The sequence below is a fragment of the Leucopleurus acutus genome (assembly GCF_964270905.1).
Source record: "Leucopleurus acutus genome assembly, chromosome: 4".
NCBI lineage: Eukaryota > Metazoa > Chordata > Mammalia > Artiodactyla > Delphinidae > Leucopleurus > Leucopleurus acutus.
Genome location: NC_139146.1, coordinates 21,772,363 through 21,793,229, shown reverse-complemented (window position 1 = coordinate 21,793,229; position 20,867 = coordinate 21,772,363). Strand labels below are relative to the sequence as shown.

The window sequence follows — 20,867 nt, the reverse complement described above, 5'->3', positions numbered from 1 at the left end:
GCCAAGATAATTGAGTCTTTCCTTTCTTTGCTGTACATTTTAGGTTAATAGTAATTTGGTCAAATCAGGTACTGACCGTATGTCCAGTATTATATACAAGTGATAAAGAATGAAAGGGAAATGACAATAGTAACACAGGAATACATGAACTTCAGACTGAACATTTTCTGAGCCTAGATTGATAATGTGGGAAGGCATGCAAAATGTCAGACACATCAGACCTAGGACATTCCTGGGTTTCTATTTCATACATATTATTTGGGTAGAATCCCAAGAAAAGGTTATAAGTGTAGGATGTAGGTTAACAAAACTATTTTAAAACCACAAATATTTCATGGACAGCGAAAGTCTCATGAAAAGAAAACAAGAAACTGCAGTAAAGATAAGAAAAATGAAAAGGTAGTTACAGAGAGAAAGAAATACACTGGAGAGGATATCTTTGTCCAAACCTCTTTTAAAATGATGATGATGATGATGATGATGACTTTTATTGTTCTTATCATCATCGTTATGTCAACAGTCGGAGATAGATGAAACCCAAATAGTTAAGCAACTTGCCAGAGATCATAAATTCAGATGTATAGGCATTGATACAGAGAAGCAGGAGTATTAAAATTACTTTTAAGTCAATAGAAACCTAACTCTTTTTTCAATTCCCTGAAAATTTTAAGTTTTCCTGATGGTTATTTTAGTGAAAAATTAGTATTAGATTTATTAAGGTTATGTGATAGCATCTTATTTCTTACTCTGTAAAAAGTGCTAATAAATTCTTACTTCCTCCCCTCAATAACAAAAGACTGAGCACTTCGTCCATGAGAGTCACCCTTAGCATCATGGGGAGACAAACTTCTAGAGGTCAGTAGCTGTCATAAGGCGCTTGTAATCTCGTAGAGGACTGTGACAGAGAATGAATAATAATACAATGTCTAGTTGCATGTCCTCTTTGAGCAGAGTCTAGTGCAGAAGCCCCCAGCTGTCCCTCAGTAACTCTTCTCCCTTTCTCTTTATCTAGACACATGGCCGCTGAGGATAAAGACTACATTTATCAGCCACCCTAGTGGCTTGGGATCATCATGTGACTAAGTTCTAGGCAACAGGATGTAAGTTCTAGGCAACAGGAAATGTGACTGCTTCTAGAAAGCTTACCTAAAAGGCAGCTGATGTATGCTCTCTGCGCCTTCTTTCCCTGCCCCCCATCCTACCATTTGAAACGTGGATATGAAGGCTGGAGCTGCATCCTGGACCCTGAAGGGAAGGGTCACTCCCTAGAGATGCAGAGTAGAAAGCCTGCAGGTACCTGGGTCCCTGAGGCCTTTGTAGAACAGAGCAGCAACACAGAGCCTGAGCTGCCTGCCTCTGGGTCTTTACAGGAGAGAGTAATAATATTGCATTCTTATTTAAGCTATTTTTACTTTGGGTTTTTATGATTCACACTCAAACCTAATCCTGACTAATACAATTGGTAACAATGAAAGTGCCACATGTGGAGAAGATGGACAGATAACCCCTTGGTGGAGTGGGTTGGAGAAGACGGGCTATTAGGGAAATGCGCAAAAGGCTGGTAAGATTTAAGGATGCGTAGAAAGGCATCAAGAATGAAAAGGAGGGTGAAAAACAGTACAAAAACGTTGCTGAAATGGAAGAGTTCTAGGTATATTTGGGAAACATTAAACAGCTACAGATTGTTAGGAATAAAGTGATGGTTTCAGGCTGAAGATGTTAGGACAGGTAGTGGATGATTTTGAAAGTGCAATGCAAAGGGATAGGATCTTTCTTTAAATAACAGGAATATTCTGGTAGCCTTGCAAATGTGCCTCTCAGACCTACAACTGCAGGAGACCTAAATGACCAGTGTCTCTAGTCACTGTGCTCTGAAACCCAGGACTGTGTTTGTACTGCAGACACACTTCCCAGGGCTGCTCCTGGAAAAAGATGGAGCACACACAGCAGGGGCACGAAGGTAGCCCAGGCTTGGGAGACCCAGGATGCTTCTGACAGGAGGCTTTGGCTACAGAACTCCCCAACAGCCTGGCCAAACTTGCCTTAGAACTGCTCGGCTGCCTAAGACACTTCCACACAATGCTCTTTCCTTCTTTACCCTCTTTCACTCTGGGTCAGACTTGTGTGGGGAGCTCACGGCTCTCTCATCCCCTCCCAGCTCCCTCCCCCTTTACTCTCACACGGGGTTCCCCTAATAAATGTCTTACACATTTAATCTAGTCTTGGCATCTGCTTCTTGGAAGGCCTGGGCTAACTCAGACCTCTAAGGTTTTTTGCACAGTGGATATCGAGGGAGGTGTACGTGAGTACATCCTTGGGAAGACAGTCAGGGACACGAAGCTTGGAAACGATGAGAAACTTCTGTGCTTTTAGATGTAAATGGGAATCACTTCAGGTTATGTGAACCAAAGACAGAAAAAACACATCAAAGAGACACAGAAATACTAACACTTACTGACTACTTACTATGTGCTGGAAATCTTCTGAAGCATTTTATGCGCATTAACTCATTTGGTCCTTTCTACAATCCTGCCATCAGTATCTCCATTTTACAGATGAAGAAACTGAGGCTTTGAGAGGTTAAATAATTCACACAAAGCACTACAGCTAGTAAGTGGTGGAACTTAAGTTTAAATACAATCAGTCTGATTTCAGAGTCTATACTCTTACACTCTGTATCTACCATTTTTTAAAGTAGTAAAAACCTTTCTACTATTTTAAAAATAGTAGGTGTTACTGTATTTAACTATAATTGTTTTCCAATATAGTTATAACTAATAAGTATTAACTAGTATATATATTCCAAGAAAGTGAGCTTAAAGGAGTAATTCTATGTATTTGTCATTTTATGACAAAATGTGCATTTAAAATTAACATGAAGTTAACTGATATGGAATTATAGCACTAAAATACCGATTTCTTAAAATTAAGAGCTAACATAAACTGTACCCCATCACACTCACTTTTTCATTTGAATCGAAGCATAGAAACTCTAAAACCTCCCACCATCTAGAAATGAGCTTCCCTTCTGAATTCTTGGGTGACCCAAACTCCAACAGTTTACTGTGCTTTATCCCAGTGATGATATGATTCTAACAATTATGTGTAATGTTCACCCTGAATATTTTTTATTTTTACACTTAACATTTCAAAACTGTCTTCAACAAATTATTTTAATTTATAAAAGGTAATTAGTGGGTTGGTTGGAAAAATACCAAACTGATATATAACTGCCTAAAAAGGATGATTTGCTTACTGCTAACATCATCAAATTGCCTAGCACTTCATCTCATGGAAGAGTGTTTGGATTGACAAAGTGTTTAATAATGAGAATTGGAGAGGCCTAAATTCTATCAATAAACAATTTTAGAAACATAATACAGAATCCGCTGGTCAAGTGTCAATACCAGTTAGTCCTTCAAAAAGCTGAAGTTACTAAACACCATTTTAATTCGGAGTTTTCACAAAATTAAGCCTGAAATCTAATTTTATTAAAATAAAACCATATTTACATCACTAAGAGGACTTTTATTGCATCATTATAATAAAGGCTAACTATTAGCTAATGTAAGGCACTGGTGTTGAATAATTTTCATTACTGTAAAATCAGTTAATGAATCAGTTTAAATGATCCATGTAAATTAGTCTCTTTTAAGGTAACCACACTGACCTATTTATCCATTATAAAACAATCTTTATACTAAGACTGTCTTGGTATAATTTTTAAAAGTGGAAAGATATCTTCCATTTTTCCTACAGAGAGGGAATGTGATATTCATCAGAAACAAAGTAAAAGTGCTAACAAAAGATCAAGATGAAATAAATAAATAAATAAATAAATAAATACTAAGACTTAAATATATATATAGTAGGACCTCAGTTTTTTTTAAAATGCATATTGACCAGTAGAGGTCACTATCATACCAAGTCACGGGCTTGTTCAGCTATCAGAGAAAATAAGAGGACTTGTCTGACTTCACAACAAAAATCAAATATGAATAAAATAAAATAAAATTACACAGGCATATGCTGCTATACAAATATTCAAAGGTAAATGTAGATAATTCATCATTTTATATAAATATTTTTCTTTTTGGCCATGCTGCACGGCTTGCAGGATCTTAGCTCCCTGACCAGGGATCAAACCCAGGCCCCAACAGTGAAAGTGCTGAGTCCTAACCACCGGACCGCCGGGGAATTCCCATCATTTTATACATTTAATATGCATGATCATACTGATTTTCCTACTGTCCTCTGGATATATGTAAATTCATAAATATACATGTATATATTTCTTTTTTTATTTGTCTATATTGCAATTTATTATTTATGCAAGCCAAATAGTAAAATAATCAAATATTTACAGGTTTAGAAGCTTTCTAAAATGTTCTTTATAAAAAGCAACAAAAATGTATGGTATCATAAAATCAAAATAGTATCTATTAATGCTCCTCCTAAGAATACGACTTCATAACTGACCTAGGCAGTATAGCCCAATACCAGTATTTAAGAAAGATACATACATACTCTCCAGGACATGTGCATATTATCACATATTCAAAAAGGATTCAATTTCAACTAAAACAATGTCAAATATGCCAGAAAATATACACACAGAAGCTTAGAAAAGAATAGATGTGGAGACGGGATATAAACTTCAGTTCACTACCAGCAATGCCAAGAGGGAAATAAAGATCAGCTATTCTGTTCTAACTTTGTGAACCAAAAACTCCAGCGTAGCAGAAAATCTCTGGGTACAGATACCATGGTTTATGTACCCTGACTACCCATCCCACGCCCAAGTCACCAGTCAAGGCCTAAGTTAGGTGTACCTTCTGAGTCAAACCCATTCCTTACCTGCCCCCAAGTTACATTTGCTCCTTTGCTAATTCCTGAAATTCTTTTAATAGAAGAAAAGGTCTTTCATATTGTTAAAATAACAGTCTTGAAATGAGTTTTGATTTAAATATAATCACTTAAACTAACAACTCTAAATCACTGTAGTCAACAGTTTCTCCATCTTGATGGGGAACACGGAAGAGGACAGGAAATGCGAGAAAAGATAAGAGAAGAAAGGAAAGGGTACAGAGGGCAGAAGACAGCTTCTGCAGACCTCACACTGATCCATGGGGTCAGTCTTAATTAGGAGGGTCGGAACAAAACCAGGCTGTGCACTTAAGTATTTTGTTCTTGCAGTTGCAAACTCAGGCACTTTATATGATCTACAGAGGTGATTTTCATTTTACTTTGTTTCCAAGTTTTTATCACAAACATTTTCTTCCAATTTTTTATGATGAACTTTTGAAATACATAAAGTTGAAAGTAAAATGAATATCCTATTCCTAAATTCAACAATTTTTAATGTTTTGCCACATTTGCTATATCTATATATGTATGTGCAAACATTTATTTGTTTAAATACATTAATTTAGATATATTTACTTATTTATTTTTGGCTGAACCGTATTTTATTTTTTTTTTTGTTGGGAATTTTTAATTGAAGTATAGTTTGATTTTCAGTGTCATGTTAGTTTGAGGTGTACAGCACAGTGATTCAGTTATACATATACATATATATGTATAACTGATTCTTTTCCCTTTTTCAGATTCTTTTCCCTTATAGTTTATGACAAAATATTGAGTATAGGCCCCTGTGTTATGCAGTAGATCCTTGCTGGTTATCTGTTTTATATTTAGTAGCGTGTATATGTTAGCCTCGACCTTCTAATTTATCACCCCCACCCCCGCCCTGGCAGACCATTTTAAACTAAGGTGCAGACATCGTAACACTTCATCCTTAAATACACCAGCCTGACTCTCCTAAAAATAAGAACATTCTCCTACTAACCACAATATCTTCCTAATTCCAAAGAAAAGGTACGAATAATTCCCCACCAACACCTAGTATCCAGTCCATATTCAGATTTCCAACTGGCTTAACAAATGTCTTTGATAGCTATTTGTTTTTAACCAGGATCTAAGCAAGGTTCACATACTGCATTTGGCTGTTAGGTCTGGGAACAGTCCCTGCCTCCATTTTATTCAATGACATTGACTTTTTGAAGAGACCAGGCCAGTTATCCTATAGAATGTTCTATAGTTCAGATTTGCACAGAGGTTATTTTTAAAGTATCACCACCAAGGAGCTTGGTTACTGAGGACGGTACTAACTGTGGCATCATTCACCTATATGAAATAATTCTCTGATAAGTCAACTGAAGAGTAAAAAATCTGGAACTTTAATGTCAAATAGTAAAGTTAAAATAATGTTCTATTTCCATGATCATATGAGGCTTTTCGGTTATAATATCAATAATTAGGAGTAATATAAATTGACACATTATTTTAGGGAGTGAAATAATTTGAAACAAATGAATAAGGAATAATGTGATAAAACCAGCATTATGCCCAAGAATTCCTGATGCTTTACCCTGGCAGACTTATATTCCTTAGACTATTTTATTGCTTAAGCAAAAACCACCACTGTTTTGCTAAGGGTGCAAAAGGAAATATGACAAGAACACTTGGTAATTTACTCTAAATCCTTTTTAAAATTCTTCAGAAAGCAAATATACAATTGGGCCAGTAACAAGTATAACCTTGATATGTTAATACTTTCTATTGTTCCTGCGTACCAGTTAACAACCACCAAAAAATGAATACTAATTTTAAAATTTAAAAAAAAACATGAAAAAGAAATGAACTACAATAGAGATCTGGTCTGATTCTAGCCATAGGGTACATGTATTGGTGTGACTGAGATCGCAGGCTTCCTTCTGGTGTTAGTTAAATCCTATGGCTGATTCCAAAGCAGAACAGACTCATAGAAAAAAATGTGTTCAGAAGCCTGTCAAATTTCCAGTGAGGGTCTAATATGCAATGAAAAAATATAATTGAAATATAGCACTTGTGGGTCTTAAATGAGTCAGTTCACAAAACACACTGTACCCAGGCCTATACTAATTGTGACACCATTCACTCTATGAAAGAATTCTACAACATGCCAAATGCAGTGGAAAAAACCCTGGACATATAACATCAAATAGTAAAGTATTTTCACAAATGAAATTATTTGTGGGAGGAAAAAAGCAGCTGTAGCTTCTATGCCTTAAATTAAATAGGTCGTGAAATAACTATGTAGCCAGAATTACATACTTGTGATAAAGACAGACAGATAATTAAGTTTTCTTACCTTGTTAAAGTATCTGACGATTTTTCTAATTCCTCACACTCCATGTGAAACACACTAGAAAAAGAATCCTGAAAAAAAAGCAACGACACAGACTGAGAAATAAGTTTGAGAATGTAATGAAAACTATCTAAATACAGACATATGAGCCTGTGGAACTGACTGAAGACACCAATCCTCGCAATTTCTTTTCACTTTTTCAGACAAAACTGACCTAAGTGCTCACGACATCCAGAGTCTACCTCCTATTCCTTAGAACATGCTGCTGTTGTTTCTGATACTGACTTGCAAAAATGCTTATTTGAGTTTTTGTTCTTCTGCCAGCTGTTAATAAATAATTAGCTTCAAATTTTCTCTATATTTATTCAAAATCCTCAAGTTTTAGCTTTTATGCATACATTGATTGCTATTGTTGGGTCTTTTGAAAAGACACCTAATTCAGTAATATTTTATGAGATCATTAAATTATGAAGATTTTAACAACATAGAGAAGTATTTTTGAAGTTAAATTAAATTAAATTGAAGTTAAAAAGCATACTATATTTACAACTGAATAAAAAATTAGAAGGAAACACAAATAAAACAATGATATCAGTTTAATTTGGGGACAGAATAACTAAGTACATTTCTTTTCTTGTTCACATTTGGATTTTTGCTCATGTGTTGAAACATTTTTAATCAAAAAATAATTACAGTATAAATGAACATCAAGTCACTTAATTGCTACACCCACCAAATTAAGTCATTAAAAAGCGAGCAAAAATATTAATGGGCATACTGCTGAGCTATATTTTAAAGCAACACTGATACCAGTCAATTGCTGCCATGATAGGGGTTAACTGGATGAGCTGAATGTTAATTAAAGTGATATTTAAATTGTCTAAAAAAAAGGAGTGCCCTTATGTATAACTTTCAAAAATTAAATGCCAAAGAGCAGGTCACAGAGCAAAAATGATAAACTGACATACTGCATTAAAGAGTTCTGACCTGAACTGTAAAAGGATAGTTCCAATCTTGTAATTATCTCTATATTAAGGAGCTTATAACTGATTGAAAATATTAAATAATATCCATGAGAATACTATCTCATAGCATAGTGAATTCTTATTTGATTTCCTATTAATGAGAATCACACACACACACGATGATTCAGATAATGTTGCATGACACAGTACGGTCTTACTATCTAATAAAATAATTAAAAATATAAAATATAAGTTTTAAATATCTTTTATTATTCTACTTCCCAAAAAACCATCAATTCAGATATCATATGTGGACTGTAATTGACTTTATACGCTTGAGAATTCCCATTCTTTTTCCTAACCCACCAATGAAGAGCCTGTTCTCAGGGTCTAAATGAAAAAGGAAGCAAACAACTACATCAAAAAGAAATATACCAAAAACAGTGGTTCATTGGTTGAGAAGGAAAAGAAACTGCATAAAAGAAAACAACCTTGGGCTAAAGGCCCTGATGCTAACAGCAAACTCAGTTGGCCTGTCTTGAAGTAACCAGCACTGTATGAGAACACTCCATCTTTCCACACACATCCTGTCTCTTTACATTACAAATCAATGGCTTGAAATCTACCAATCTGAACAGTTTAGTGGCTTTCCATGGTGGGTAAAGAATTTGGGACTGGGCTTCCCTGGTGGTGCAGTGGTTGAGGGTCCGCCTGCCGATGCAGGGGACGCGGGTTCGTGCCCCGGTCTGGGAGGATCCCACGTGCCGCGGAGCGGCTGGGCCCGTGGGCCATGGCCGCTGGGCCTGTGCGTCTGGAGCCTGTGCTCCGCAACGGGAGAGGCCACAGCGGTGAGAGGCCCGCGTACCGCAAAAAAAAAAAAAAAAAAAAGAATTTGGGACTAATAGGTACCTTTAGCAGCACTGCCTCCATCGGGCCATGCCTTTTGGTTTCTACATAATCGCTGGTAAAAAGAAATTTTTATAGCCAACCCATTCAGAAGGTGGTCTACCTGTTCATAGCAATAGAGCACAACTATTCTCAACCAAAAAAGGTCTGCACACTGTAGTGACAATGTATTTCTCCATCAAGGTAGTGTAGCCATTGACAAAAGCAACACACTGACATTACCAATGGTAACTGTAATACTTAGTGGAGGGTCAACAAGGTGAAAGGGTGCATTGAAGGCATCCTCCAACCTCACTTCTACCCCTTTTCAACCAGAACAGCTCATACTTGGATTGGCTTTACATAAACAACCATATTCAGTTGGATTTGAGAGAGTTCTGAGGCCAACCTGAGGTTTAAAGCAGTGTTTTAAGGAATATAAATTTTTGTCTTTCTAAAAATAAAAAAGTCATACTCTGTACTCACGGAGCAATCTTCATCCACTATGAAAATGGTGCATTTCTGCACCTGCATGAAAGAGATAATAGTGGCAGCTATTTTCTTTAGAATTACTTCTAATGATTGTTGTTCTTCAAAAATTAGGCTAGCAAGGTCAAGCAGCACCTAGACAAAAAAATTAAGAGCTTACTATTAGTAATTGTTTGTGATTATTAAAGCAACACAATGATTTATATGGGTTGTAAGTTGTTTACATATAATCTAACAAGTTACAACCAAGTTCCCATTCAAGTGTTAAATACATAAGTCTCTGCTTACTAACAAAATTTCCCTGTTGATTGTTAGTACAATTAGTACACTGGTTACGATCACAGACTCTGAAGCCAAAGCCAACCGTTTTCAATCCCAGCTTCCCCTCCTGCTAGCTTTGTGATCTAGGGCAAGTTTCTTGAAAATGGGGATAATAATAGTACCAAAATCATGGAGCTGTTGTGAGGACTAAATAAGTTAACATTTATAAAGCATTTTGAACAGTGTCTGATACATAAAATATACTGTTGTTTTTGGTGATCCAAACTTCTGAGATCAACATTTATCAACATTGCCAACATTTTCACAGAGCACAGCAAATATTGTCCAAAATAAACAAAGTTTTAAGAGTTCCTTTTGTGTTCTTCCTGATAATTTCTCTTTTCTTTACTTACATAGGATTTCATCTAGTCTCACAAAGTATTTGTGCAAGGAGCGGGGGAGAAAGGGTATTATAGAAAATTTATTGGAGGTGATACTATCCTTGCTGAGGCCTGAAAGATGAGCAGGAATTGTTCAGGTTAAGTGGGGAAGGAAAATATCTCAATCAAAAAGAACTGAATTGAGAGAAAGTAGCATATTGCAAGTTTTGATCAAATTTTATGAGAATATAGAGTGTAAAGAGGAGAACTAGGGAGATGAAATTGCAGAGGTAAGTGAAGAAAGAACCTCAAAAGTCCTATCTTCTTTTCAAGCAGTTTGGACTGTGATGGATTGCAGGAGAGAAGTGACAAGAATCACAAGTATGTTTGTAAAAATGAGGACTGGATTAATGGGTGGCAAAAATGGAGCAGGGAGACGTCAGGAATATGCTGAAGTTGAAGTCCACGGAAGGTCCACAATCTAACATAAGTTCTAAACAGAGAAATTAAAGGGTGGGGGAGATGAATTATCAAAGAGGTAATGAAGGGCTTCCCTGGTGGCACAGTGGTTGAGAGTCCGCCTGCCGATGCAGGGGACACGGGTTCGTGCCCCGGTCCGGGAAGATCCCACATGCCGCGGAGCGGCTGGGCCCGTGAGCCATGGGCCTGCGCTCCGCAACGGGAGAGGCCACAACAGTGACAGGACTGCGTACCGCAAAAAAAAAAAAAAAAGAGATAATGAAAAAGAATTACATAAAACCCAAGGGCTTAAGTCTCCAGACTGAAAGGAATGACCAGGTACCAGCATGATGAATGAAAAAAAGAATCGTATGGTAAAATTCAGTTACAAAAGCAACAATAAATAAATAATCCAAAAAGCTTATAGAAAAAAAAAAAAAGCACCAAGAATCAGAACAATATGAATGCTAATAGAAGACAGTACTACCTTTAAATTCTGAGAAACTAATTTTTCAATGCAGAATTTTATACCCAGCCAAACTGGTAGGATGGTACAATAGATATTTTCATACATGCAAGGACTCAGAGAGCTTACCTCTCCAATACAGGTTCTCAAGTAGTTAACTGAGAATGTGCTACACTAGAACAAGGGAGTAAACTGAGAAAAAAGAAGTTCTGGGATCCAGTGGATAACCAGTGGAGTCTTTCTAAGAAAGCATTGAAGGAAAGTTCTATGATGACCCCTCTGCAGCAGGCATGGGGAAAAATAGTTTTGCTTGAAAGAAGAAAGAGAGAGAACCTCAATTTGAGGATTCTCCATGAAAAAGAACTCAAGAGAATGCCTAAATAATGGAGAGTTTGCAGGGGGAGGGGGACCAACAACATGAGGCTACACTAGAGCAAACAGTTCAAGGAAAAAAGAAGAGACTTCAGAAACAACAAGAAAAACTAAGTTATATAACAAAGGTAATATGAACAACAACATTTACATAATTAGTAAGAACAACATTTACATCACGGTACTTATAAACACTTTATTTTAAACTGCAACTTTAGAATTAGCCTAGACAAAGCTTTAGAAAAGTCCAACATGGTTGTAGCACAATACCAGATCTTCCTCGATTTATGACGGGGTTACATCTTGATAAATCCATTGTTAAGTTGAAAATATTTAAATCTGAAAATCTGTTTAATACACCCAACCTACCGAACATCACAGCTTAGCCCAGCCTACCTTAAACATACTCAAAACACTTATATTAGCCTACAGTTGGGCAAAATCATCTAACACAAAGCCTAGTTTATAATAAAGTGTTGAATATCACATGTAATTTATTGAATACTGTACTGAAAGTGAAAACCAGAATGGTTGTGTGGGGACAGAATGGTTTTAAGTGTATTGGTTGTTTACCCTCGTGATGGCGTGGCTGCTGGGAGCTGTGGCTACTGCCACTGCCCAGCATCATGAGAGAGTGCCATGACATATATCACTATCCCAGGAAAAGGTCAATATTAAAAATTCGAAGTATGGTTTCTACTGAATGTGTATAGCTTTCACACCATCGTAAAGTCGGAAAATTGTAAGTTTAACCAGTGTAAGTTGAGGACCATCTGTAAATATGTTACCAATGTGGGCAATATAAATGAAAAAGTCCAGATAGGAAAAGCAGAGGTAAGGAGTAGTAATTGGGAAGGAGAGATGAGGGATGCTAAGATCATCATTTTATAAAGCATGAAATAAGAGATGATGTCTAACAGTGTTCTACAGTGTTTCCTGAGCTTATTCCCATGCTTCTAGAAGTTCTCTACAATAATGTTCACATTTTGTATCTTTTAACATGAATAAGAAAATACAGAAGCATATTCTGAAAAAAAAAAAAGAGATGATGTCTCTGATAGAATAAGAACTAAAACTCTTAATATTACACGCACAACTCATCCAATAACTTTAAACAGTGACATAAAAATACTGGTACCATAATGGCAAAGTAAAGGGTGGTATAAGTTAAATAAATCTTCATCTGTTAACAGTGATAAAGCCACAGCTCATGGAAAATACAAAATGGAAAAAATAACTATTAGAAGAAACAGTTAAAATATTTAGAAATTGAATCTGCACGGTTTGGATTTCTAATGATATATATAAATATATATATATAATATATAATATACATATTTTATATATATATATATAAAAAACTTGGATAACAATTTAACCATTTTTTAAAAAAGAATTTCTACACTCTTTCTTTAGTAATTAGACTTGCCTGATTTCTCTTGTTCTCCAGCAGTGAAGTCTCATAGAGTTGAGCATTATGAAGAACAATTCCACAAAATGCCAAGTAAGCAGCAAAGTCCTAGAAAACAGGCAAGACAACAGCCAAATAAGAACTGTCAATAACCTGTCTTGTTATATTGCTTGAAACACAAACAACATTCAAAAATATTTACAGTTCAAATAAGTATTTGGAAACCAACAGCGTAGATGTTTATTCTGCATAAAATTAGGAACTGGTGCAAAGCAACTGTTAGCTAAATGGTACAACCAGTAGATGACAACTGTTAACACAGTCTCCTAAAGTCATACAGTAGTTGGAAATTAGCAAAGAGAAAGAGAGGAGACACAGATCTCTGTACACCATGTGAAACTGAAATTCACTCTATGCAAAATTTGGTGTAGTCTCTAAATGATATTAAGACTTGGGTTTCAGCTAAGACCATAAAAATAGCCTGTAACTTATTACTGGGGCAAACTGAAAGCTCACAATCTTGTTAGGAGAATATTGGCAATAATATAGCCAATATTAGTCCCATACTAAATTGCAAATTTAGTATTAGTTTAAATATATCATTTTAAAGTTGATCTATCACCCTCATTATACTATACGAAGGTGATGTGCTCACAATTATACTAATTATTGATGAAAGGAAATCCTTACATGGCATACTTTATTCACAATCATGAATTTATTTTGCCAAGAGATGATACAGCCTAAGAATTCAAATCTTTCAAGAGGGGTTTACATTAATGGACTATAAACAAATAGTGGAATAAATAGCCAATCTAGAAGCATGTTCCCCGCCAAATATCCTCAGGTGTCATTAACGGAATAGGAGACTAGATGTCTATTACACTAATTTAGAAAGGTACTTGCTATGTTCTGAAGCAATTAAGACACAGGGACCAACACTAGTGCCAACACAGCCTACAACATGAGACAAAAATAACTCTGTCTTGTTGGAATGTCTTCCAAAAGCTCCTACTAATTTTCAGGGGAGTGACAGAAATAGCAATGGGCTTGAATAGGAAGAACTCAGTGGGCTCCATGATATACATATAATTGCATATTCAAGGAGAGAAATAACAAGACCTACTGACAGAACGAAGTTATAAACAGGTTTAAGGACTTCTGTCCTTAAAAGGAAAGCATGTCGATGTGGTGTGAGGAATGTGTTCCTTCAGAGTTGGACGAGAAGGGTAATAAAATAATGCTGACTGCACTCTTTCTGAAGCTAAATTCACATCATTTAGCCTGAATTCACACCTTGGCACCCCACCGTCTGCATACAAAGCTTATAAAACATTCTGCATTTGCTTCACCAGGAGGCAATTCTAATTTTAAGCTGACCTGGAGCAACTGAACTTGGAGCAGTGCTTTAGGGATTTTACGTAAGGTTGAATTTCTTTATAGCATTGATGAAAGGTAAATGAGAGAGTTAGAACACCGTATCACCCTCCGGATGGCCGCAACATGCACACAGCCCTGGGGGAGGCCTGGTGGCATGGTGAGGAGGCAGTGGGGACGGGGTTCTGTTGACTGAAGACCACAACTACTCCACAACTCAGGTCAGCACTGATTTAGTCAGAGGCAAGAGACACTTTTGAACATTTCGGATCATTTTAAACCATAATGTTTTGGTGATCAACAATTTCAGCAATCACTAATTCCAGAGGTCTATACAACTCTAAAGAGAAAGCATCTTCCTAAATTGAGATCATACCAGACCCAAGTTTTGGTACCTTTTCATCTTTTTCGGTGAATGTCCCACCATTTCCCGATTTCTTGTTGATGGCCTGGGCTACACCAACAACCTGGTATAAGAAGAGAACATTGGTAATTTCGCTGACTGAAATTATTGGTATAAATTCACCAAAGCGTGTTTACAGAATAATTTCTACATGTGCTTTACAATAACGATAAGCTACAAAATCAAAACCAACCCCACAGCATCTGAACTAGTCCTGTATCATTTTGTACATTCTTTTTTCCTAATAAGAGTTCAAATGTTTCTAACTTCTTGGGTCCCAAACTATATTTCATTCTGGGATTTCATGCTGCCCTGTGAAAGAAATTATTGGCAATCACTTTTTATGTGAATATTTTTCATGGCTTTTGAATAAAAAATAAACATTAAATTTATATCACATTTCAAACAGAATATATGATTAAATGAACATTTTATATTGGTTTTAAATATAATATTTCAAATGGGCTAAATGATCTTTTACTAAAAGTGAAATAGGACCAATGGCCAGTCACAGAATTGAAAATGCAGGAGGACCAATTAGGGTAAAAATAATTCTTAATGTAGGGATGTTGTCCAACTTCTTTTGAAATTTCTGAACTTGAAAATTATCTTACCTTCAATAGACTTACTTTGGTGGAAAGAAGTTTTATTGAAAAACAGACTGAGCCTTATTTCAAATCAGAAGGTGTTTGAAAGATAAACTACATCTTAAGAAGACTGAGCTAAACTCTGGGAATATGTCTTAAGTTTCCACAACACATTTAGCAAGACTTTTAAGAAACTTCTCATCTTCCTACTTAAAAGTATATTTTACTTACCCATTTAGTTCCAACCTGAAGTTTGTGTTATTACTTTATTAGTCTTTTAAAGACCTTCAACTTACTTTTGCTTCCTCTTTACTACTTATAAATTCTACTTGTTTCCTCCTTCTACAATATAATGTCAGTGTAAAAAGCTATTATCCTCTAAATGGTTAAACTTTAAAGTCCTGAGTTTTGTGTGAATGGTCCATCGTTTTTTCTCAGCTCACTCTAGCCCATAGCTTTAAGAAATGGATACAAAAAATGCCCTTCCAAGATAGCAGAGCAAGGACAGAGAAATACATTCTTGTCTGATGTAGTTTTCTGTTCTCAACACGTTTCCTCCCCACCCTACGACAGAGTAAAGAGATGTTGATTTTAAACAGCAGAATCATCCAATTATCCTGTACCTATTTTACACTCTTTAACTCTTGGCTAACAGATTTCTCGACGTTCCAATCTCAATGACAAAATGCCTACAAGAGCTTTTGTCTGAGGTCAAAAACGTCTGGACTGCAGCCAGGCACATTCACTTGAATATAACTGATGGGAGCCTCTTGAGGGTCACTGGGGTCTAATACATAGTGCTCCCAGTATAACTTGGTGATTTCATTTTAAGCATTCATTCATTTACTCAACAAATATTGTGGTGACCACCGTGCACCAAGGAGTGATAAAAACTGGGAGAAAGACTACCCGGAAGGAGCTCAAGAATCAAGAATGGGTGATACACAGACATATATTTACAGCACACATATGATCACTTTGATGATACAGGCGCCCACAGACTGTTAAGAGCACAGAAGGGAGACCAAATATGCATAAAAGAGAAGGTTTCTCAGAAATGATGACATTTGAGTTTTTATTTGCCTTTAATACACGGATTGATAAAAGAGTTAAATTTTTAAATCTTCATTTTAAGGAAGAAGAGATTAAAACAGATAAAGAGACTTATGCAAACCTTCTCAGATAATTATACAGTATTAAAAGAAGCATGTATTGATGTGCTGTTTGTACCTGGAGCCGTGTGAGTCAAGGTACTACAAGCAAGACGATTTTCAACCAATACAACACTGCTCACGTAGTTCAATAACCGTTCTCCATTTCGAGAATTTCTATTTGATTCTTTTCTCAGCCCCGCCTCTTCCTCCTTCTTCCCCTCTTCCTCTTTCTTTTTTTCCTTTAAATACTAGTGCCAGCTGTCCTTCATCTCTTAGAACATACTGAGTTTTGAGTGTAAGTTCACCCATAGCAGAGACTGTTTTCCATGGGAGCCTTAGTCCCCTGAGTCATGAAGTGTCAGGCATAGCAACTTGCTGCTTGTCTGGCACTGCACTGGTGGCATGAACTTGAACTCCATACCCTGTGGGGCACAAGCCCTGCTCTCATGGCTCACCGGTGTCTCTTCTTTGTCTCGCAGCTGCAGGCAGAGGCAAGCTTTCCTCGTTGCTGAAAAGTTTTCCAGGCCTGGTTCCACGGATGGAAACTTTACAGACCTAGGCTTCCCCTGGGAGTTTAGTTTCCCCTCCCTGCCCTCACCCGTGCCTGTGGAGGGGACGCATCACCCCTGCCTGCAGATGTTACCCGCAGGCATTCACCCTACCATCCTGAATCTCACATCTCCGAAGCCCATCTGGACTCTGGTCATTCATGCTGCTTACCTTGGGTTCCCCTCTTTGTTTCTGATACCTGGGGATTTCCCTTTCTTGATCTTATCTGTAATTTTTAAAATCGCTTTTGGTGAAACTTTATTCTCTACTTGTTGGCAGAATGCGGGGGTGGGTGGTGTTCTGCAACTGTTCAGTCTGGCAAACTGATCAGAAGTCTTGTTCACAGGCTTTAAACCCTACTTTGTACCCCCTGAACACCAGCTCTTTACTATATTTAATTTTGTCCCCCTAACATTAGAGCAAGATATTCATCATTAGGCAACTTCATGGAATGAAGACTTCCAGTGAAGAATTTTTCACCCTTTTCGGTGACCAATTATTTCTCTCGCTAGTAATTTTATAGATTTAGACATTAGAGGTTAATTTGTTTAAGGGATGATTATTTAAATATAATTAATTATTTTTTTAAAAAACAGGCAAGTTCTTTCAAGGGACTATTAGATCAGGAAAATAAATATGATACTCACATGTGCCTCAATACTTAGCTGGATGACATTTTAAAAATACCACTGATAAAAACAACAGATAAAAATCAGAGAAAAGGTATAGTGTTTGTCCACGGTAACATAAGACAGTAAAAGACAAAAAGACTTTGATTCTCCAAATTTCAAGGAGCCTAGCAAAACCTGCACCCCCGGCCTCCTTGTGTTGATAAAAAGTCTTTCCTCCTCCTACCATCTATTGCTCCTTTAAACAAATTAATTTTCTTCAAGACAAGGTTTTTAAATGTCAGTTTTCAAAGACAGCTTTTATGGCAAGAATTTGTCAGACCTCATATCTGAGAGGCAAAGCCCCTAAAAATTTTAGCTTCCATATCAGAAGCCCAATCACTTCTGCCTACCTGCTATCTACCTGCAGTACTCTCAAACACCAATACTTTATGCTATTTTTTTTTTAAAGCACAAAGAAGCTTCTCTGTTTTCTCTTTCACTGGCACTTTTCAGAGCATAAATGAATATTATGTCCTCACAGGGTCAAGTGTTCTTTTAGGAATGCAAAGGGCAAGACTTGACTCTCGCTGGGCGATCAGTGAGGAATGTGACAGCTGGTCGCTTCAGGGACAAGTGATCACTGCCACAGCGAGCAATTTCTTCTTCAATCAGCAGCTGCCCCGACCCTTACTGAGGCCATACATCAATCCCTACTATACATTTCCCTGTTCCTAGTTCCAGGGGATGCTCAGCATGGAGGCTAAAAGCCAGGGAGAAAAGGAGCAAACTCTACAAATCTTAGCTATCCCTCTGTCCCACCTGCAGAATGTCTCTATTATAATGACAGGATTCTAGACCATCTGTAACCTAAGCTGAAAACCTTACTTCACCAGGAAAACAAGAACTTAATGTAGACAGGAGCCAGTGGAGAATTCTTCCCAGTGCTCTTTTCAAACTTTCTCTTGACTCGGTCATTCATTCAGCAACAAATATTTTACTCAACAAATAATTAATATGCACCTTTAATATACCAGTCACTTTCTAGACAATGAAGATGACTCAGTAGTGAACAAGACGGACACAAATCCCTGTACTCATGGAGCTGACATTCTAGTCAGAGTGTTAGGCTTGGAAGGGAATTCCACTCCCATCCTCTTGCCCACCCCTGTTTTACAAGTAAAATGAAACTGAGAGGGTTGACATGACCAATCCAGGCTTTTCCACCTCTCTTCCAAATCCTAGGCAATCAGCAAATTATGGTCATATTCCTTGTGGTATAGGCAAAAGAATGGCCTCCAAAGACGTCCTCATCCCAATCCCTGGAACCTATGACTATGCTGCCTTAATGACAAAAGGGACTTTGCAGATGTGATTAAGTTAAGGATGTGGAGACAGGGAGATTATCCTGAATCATCTGAATGGGCCCAATGCAATCACAAGAATCCTTATGATGGAAAGTGGGAGGCAGGAGAGTCAGACAGATTTTAAGATGCAGCTGCAGGGTTTTTTGGGGTTTTTTATAAGATCTTTTTTGTTATTTTGATGTTGACCATTTTTAGAGTCTTTATTGAATTTGTTACAATATTGCTTCTGTTTTATGTTTTTTTGTTTTTTTGACCTCGAGGCATGTGGGATCATAGTTCCCCGACCAGGGATCGAACTGAACCTACACCCCCTGCATTCGAAGCATGGAGTCTTAACCACTGGGCCGCCAGGGAAGTCCCGTGGCTGCAGGTTATGAAGATAGAAAGAGGCCACAAGCTAAGTGATGTGGGCAGCCCGTGGAAGCAGGAAAAGGCAAGAGAATAGATTCTTCTCTAGAGATTCCACATAGAAAGACAGCCCTGCCGACCCTTTGTGTCAGCCCAGTGACAACTATTTTGGACTCTGACCTCCAAAACTATAAGATAATACATTTGTGTTGTTTTAAGCGACTACATTTCCAGTAGTTTTTGGCAGCAGCAATAAGAAACTAATATGTTCCATTAGAATTACTCGTACATGCTCCCATTCCTTGTTCACTCTTCCTGACCCCACATTATATCTTGTGTTTCACCATCTAAATCCTCACTTTCTTTGAAAGCCCTGGCATCTCATGGCTAATTGTTTTCTTGCCTCAGTCCGTCTATGACACTTAAGTCCAAATTTCCCTTCCTGGAACACTACTTTGCACATACAAGTCATCTCACTGCTCAAAGCTTTTAATACTTCCATGCGTCCATCTATAGGACAAAAACGGAAGACTCTCATTCCATAGGCTGAACTTGAACTAAAATCACTTACATGGGCCTCTGAAGTAGAATGCTACAAAGACCTTTGCTCACGTCACTCCTTGAAATGTTACCTTCTTGTTTCTCGGCTGAGGCTGTCCCCAGAAAGCTTCCCTTCAAAGCCCCCTGAAATTCCGTGTTGCAGCTGAGGGTGCTATAATCTGACAATGAGGTATTCTCATTTTTAACCTCATTTTCTCCGTTCACATCCAACTCAATTGTTTCTTAAGGACATGATTTATATCTTATGTCTTAAGGAAGCATCAGACTCTGAATGTACTCAATGCTTCACAGATATTTGTTCTTGATGATAATGGGAGAAGTGTCAGATATCAAAGTTTTATTTAGGTGATGTACTTACTGGACAATTCACATCTGAGTAATAGTTAATAAAAATTGCCCATTTCGGTGTGCTTGGTGAGGCCTGCATTAAGGGAGGGCTCTGGGATGTATGGAGCGCATTAAAGGACAGGTTTGGCTCACGCTTTCAGAGGGGTTGCCGTGGACAGGTCTGGCCCCTCCTCTCACGGTCGCCCGGACCTGAGCCCCGACCTTCAGCGAGGTGGTAGATTTCTTTGGTCTGGGCCAGAGCAGTCACCCTCCTTGTTGATCTAGGAGGAAATGAAATGGGCCAGAGAATGCTGTTCTCTAAGACAGCTTCCTGATCTGTATGCGTTAGATTATACTCCATTTAAAGTTGTTACAAAGGGCGGAGTCAAGTTGGCGGACTAGCAGGATGTAGAATGCGTGTCTCCGCACAACTAGAGCACCTACCAGGCACCAGTGGGGGACCACGGACACCTAAGGGGATGGGAGGAACCCCCAGCAACCGGTTTGTGGGATCTTGGTTCCAGCTCCTGTGCTGGGAGCTCCGAGTCCAAACCGCTGGACTAACAGAGAACCTCAGACCCCAGGGAATATTAATCAGACCGAGGCCTCCCAGAGATCCTAATCTCAGCACCTAGACCCAGCTCTATCTAACTGCCTGCAAACTCCAGTGCTGGACACCTAAGGCCAAACAACCAGTAAGGCAGGAATA

The 20,867-nt window shown here is 37.7% G+C and overlaps 1 protein-coding gene across 2 annotated transcripts in view; it reads right to left on the bottom strand.

Moving 5' to 3' along the window:
* Window positions 1–20,867, bottom strand: part of PDE5A (phosphodiesterase 5A) — a gene marked incomplete at its 5' end in the record, with an annotated part of 136,197 nt that overhangs the window by 63,047 nt on the left and 52,283 nt on the right. For both annotated transcript variants that reach the window (XM_082838478.1, XM_082838479.1), the window contains 4 exons: window positions 7,193–7,260; window positions 9,526–9,663; window positions 12,896–12,985; window positions 14,650–14,721. In XM_082838478.1, the coding sequence (XP_082694604.1) occupies window positions 7,193–7,260; window positions 9,526–9,663; window positions 12,896–12,985; window positions 14,650–14,721 (368 nt within the window). The remainder of the gene's footprint in view (window positions 1–7,192; window positions 7,261–9,525; window positions 9,664–12,895; window positions 12,986–14,649; window positions 14,722–20,867) is intronic.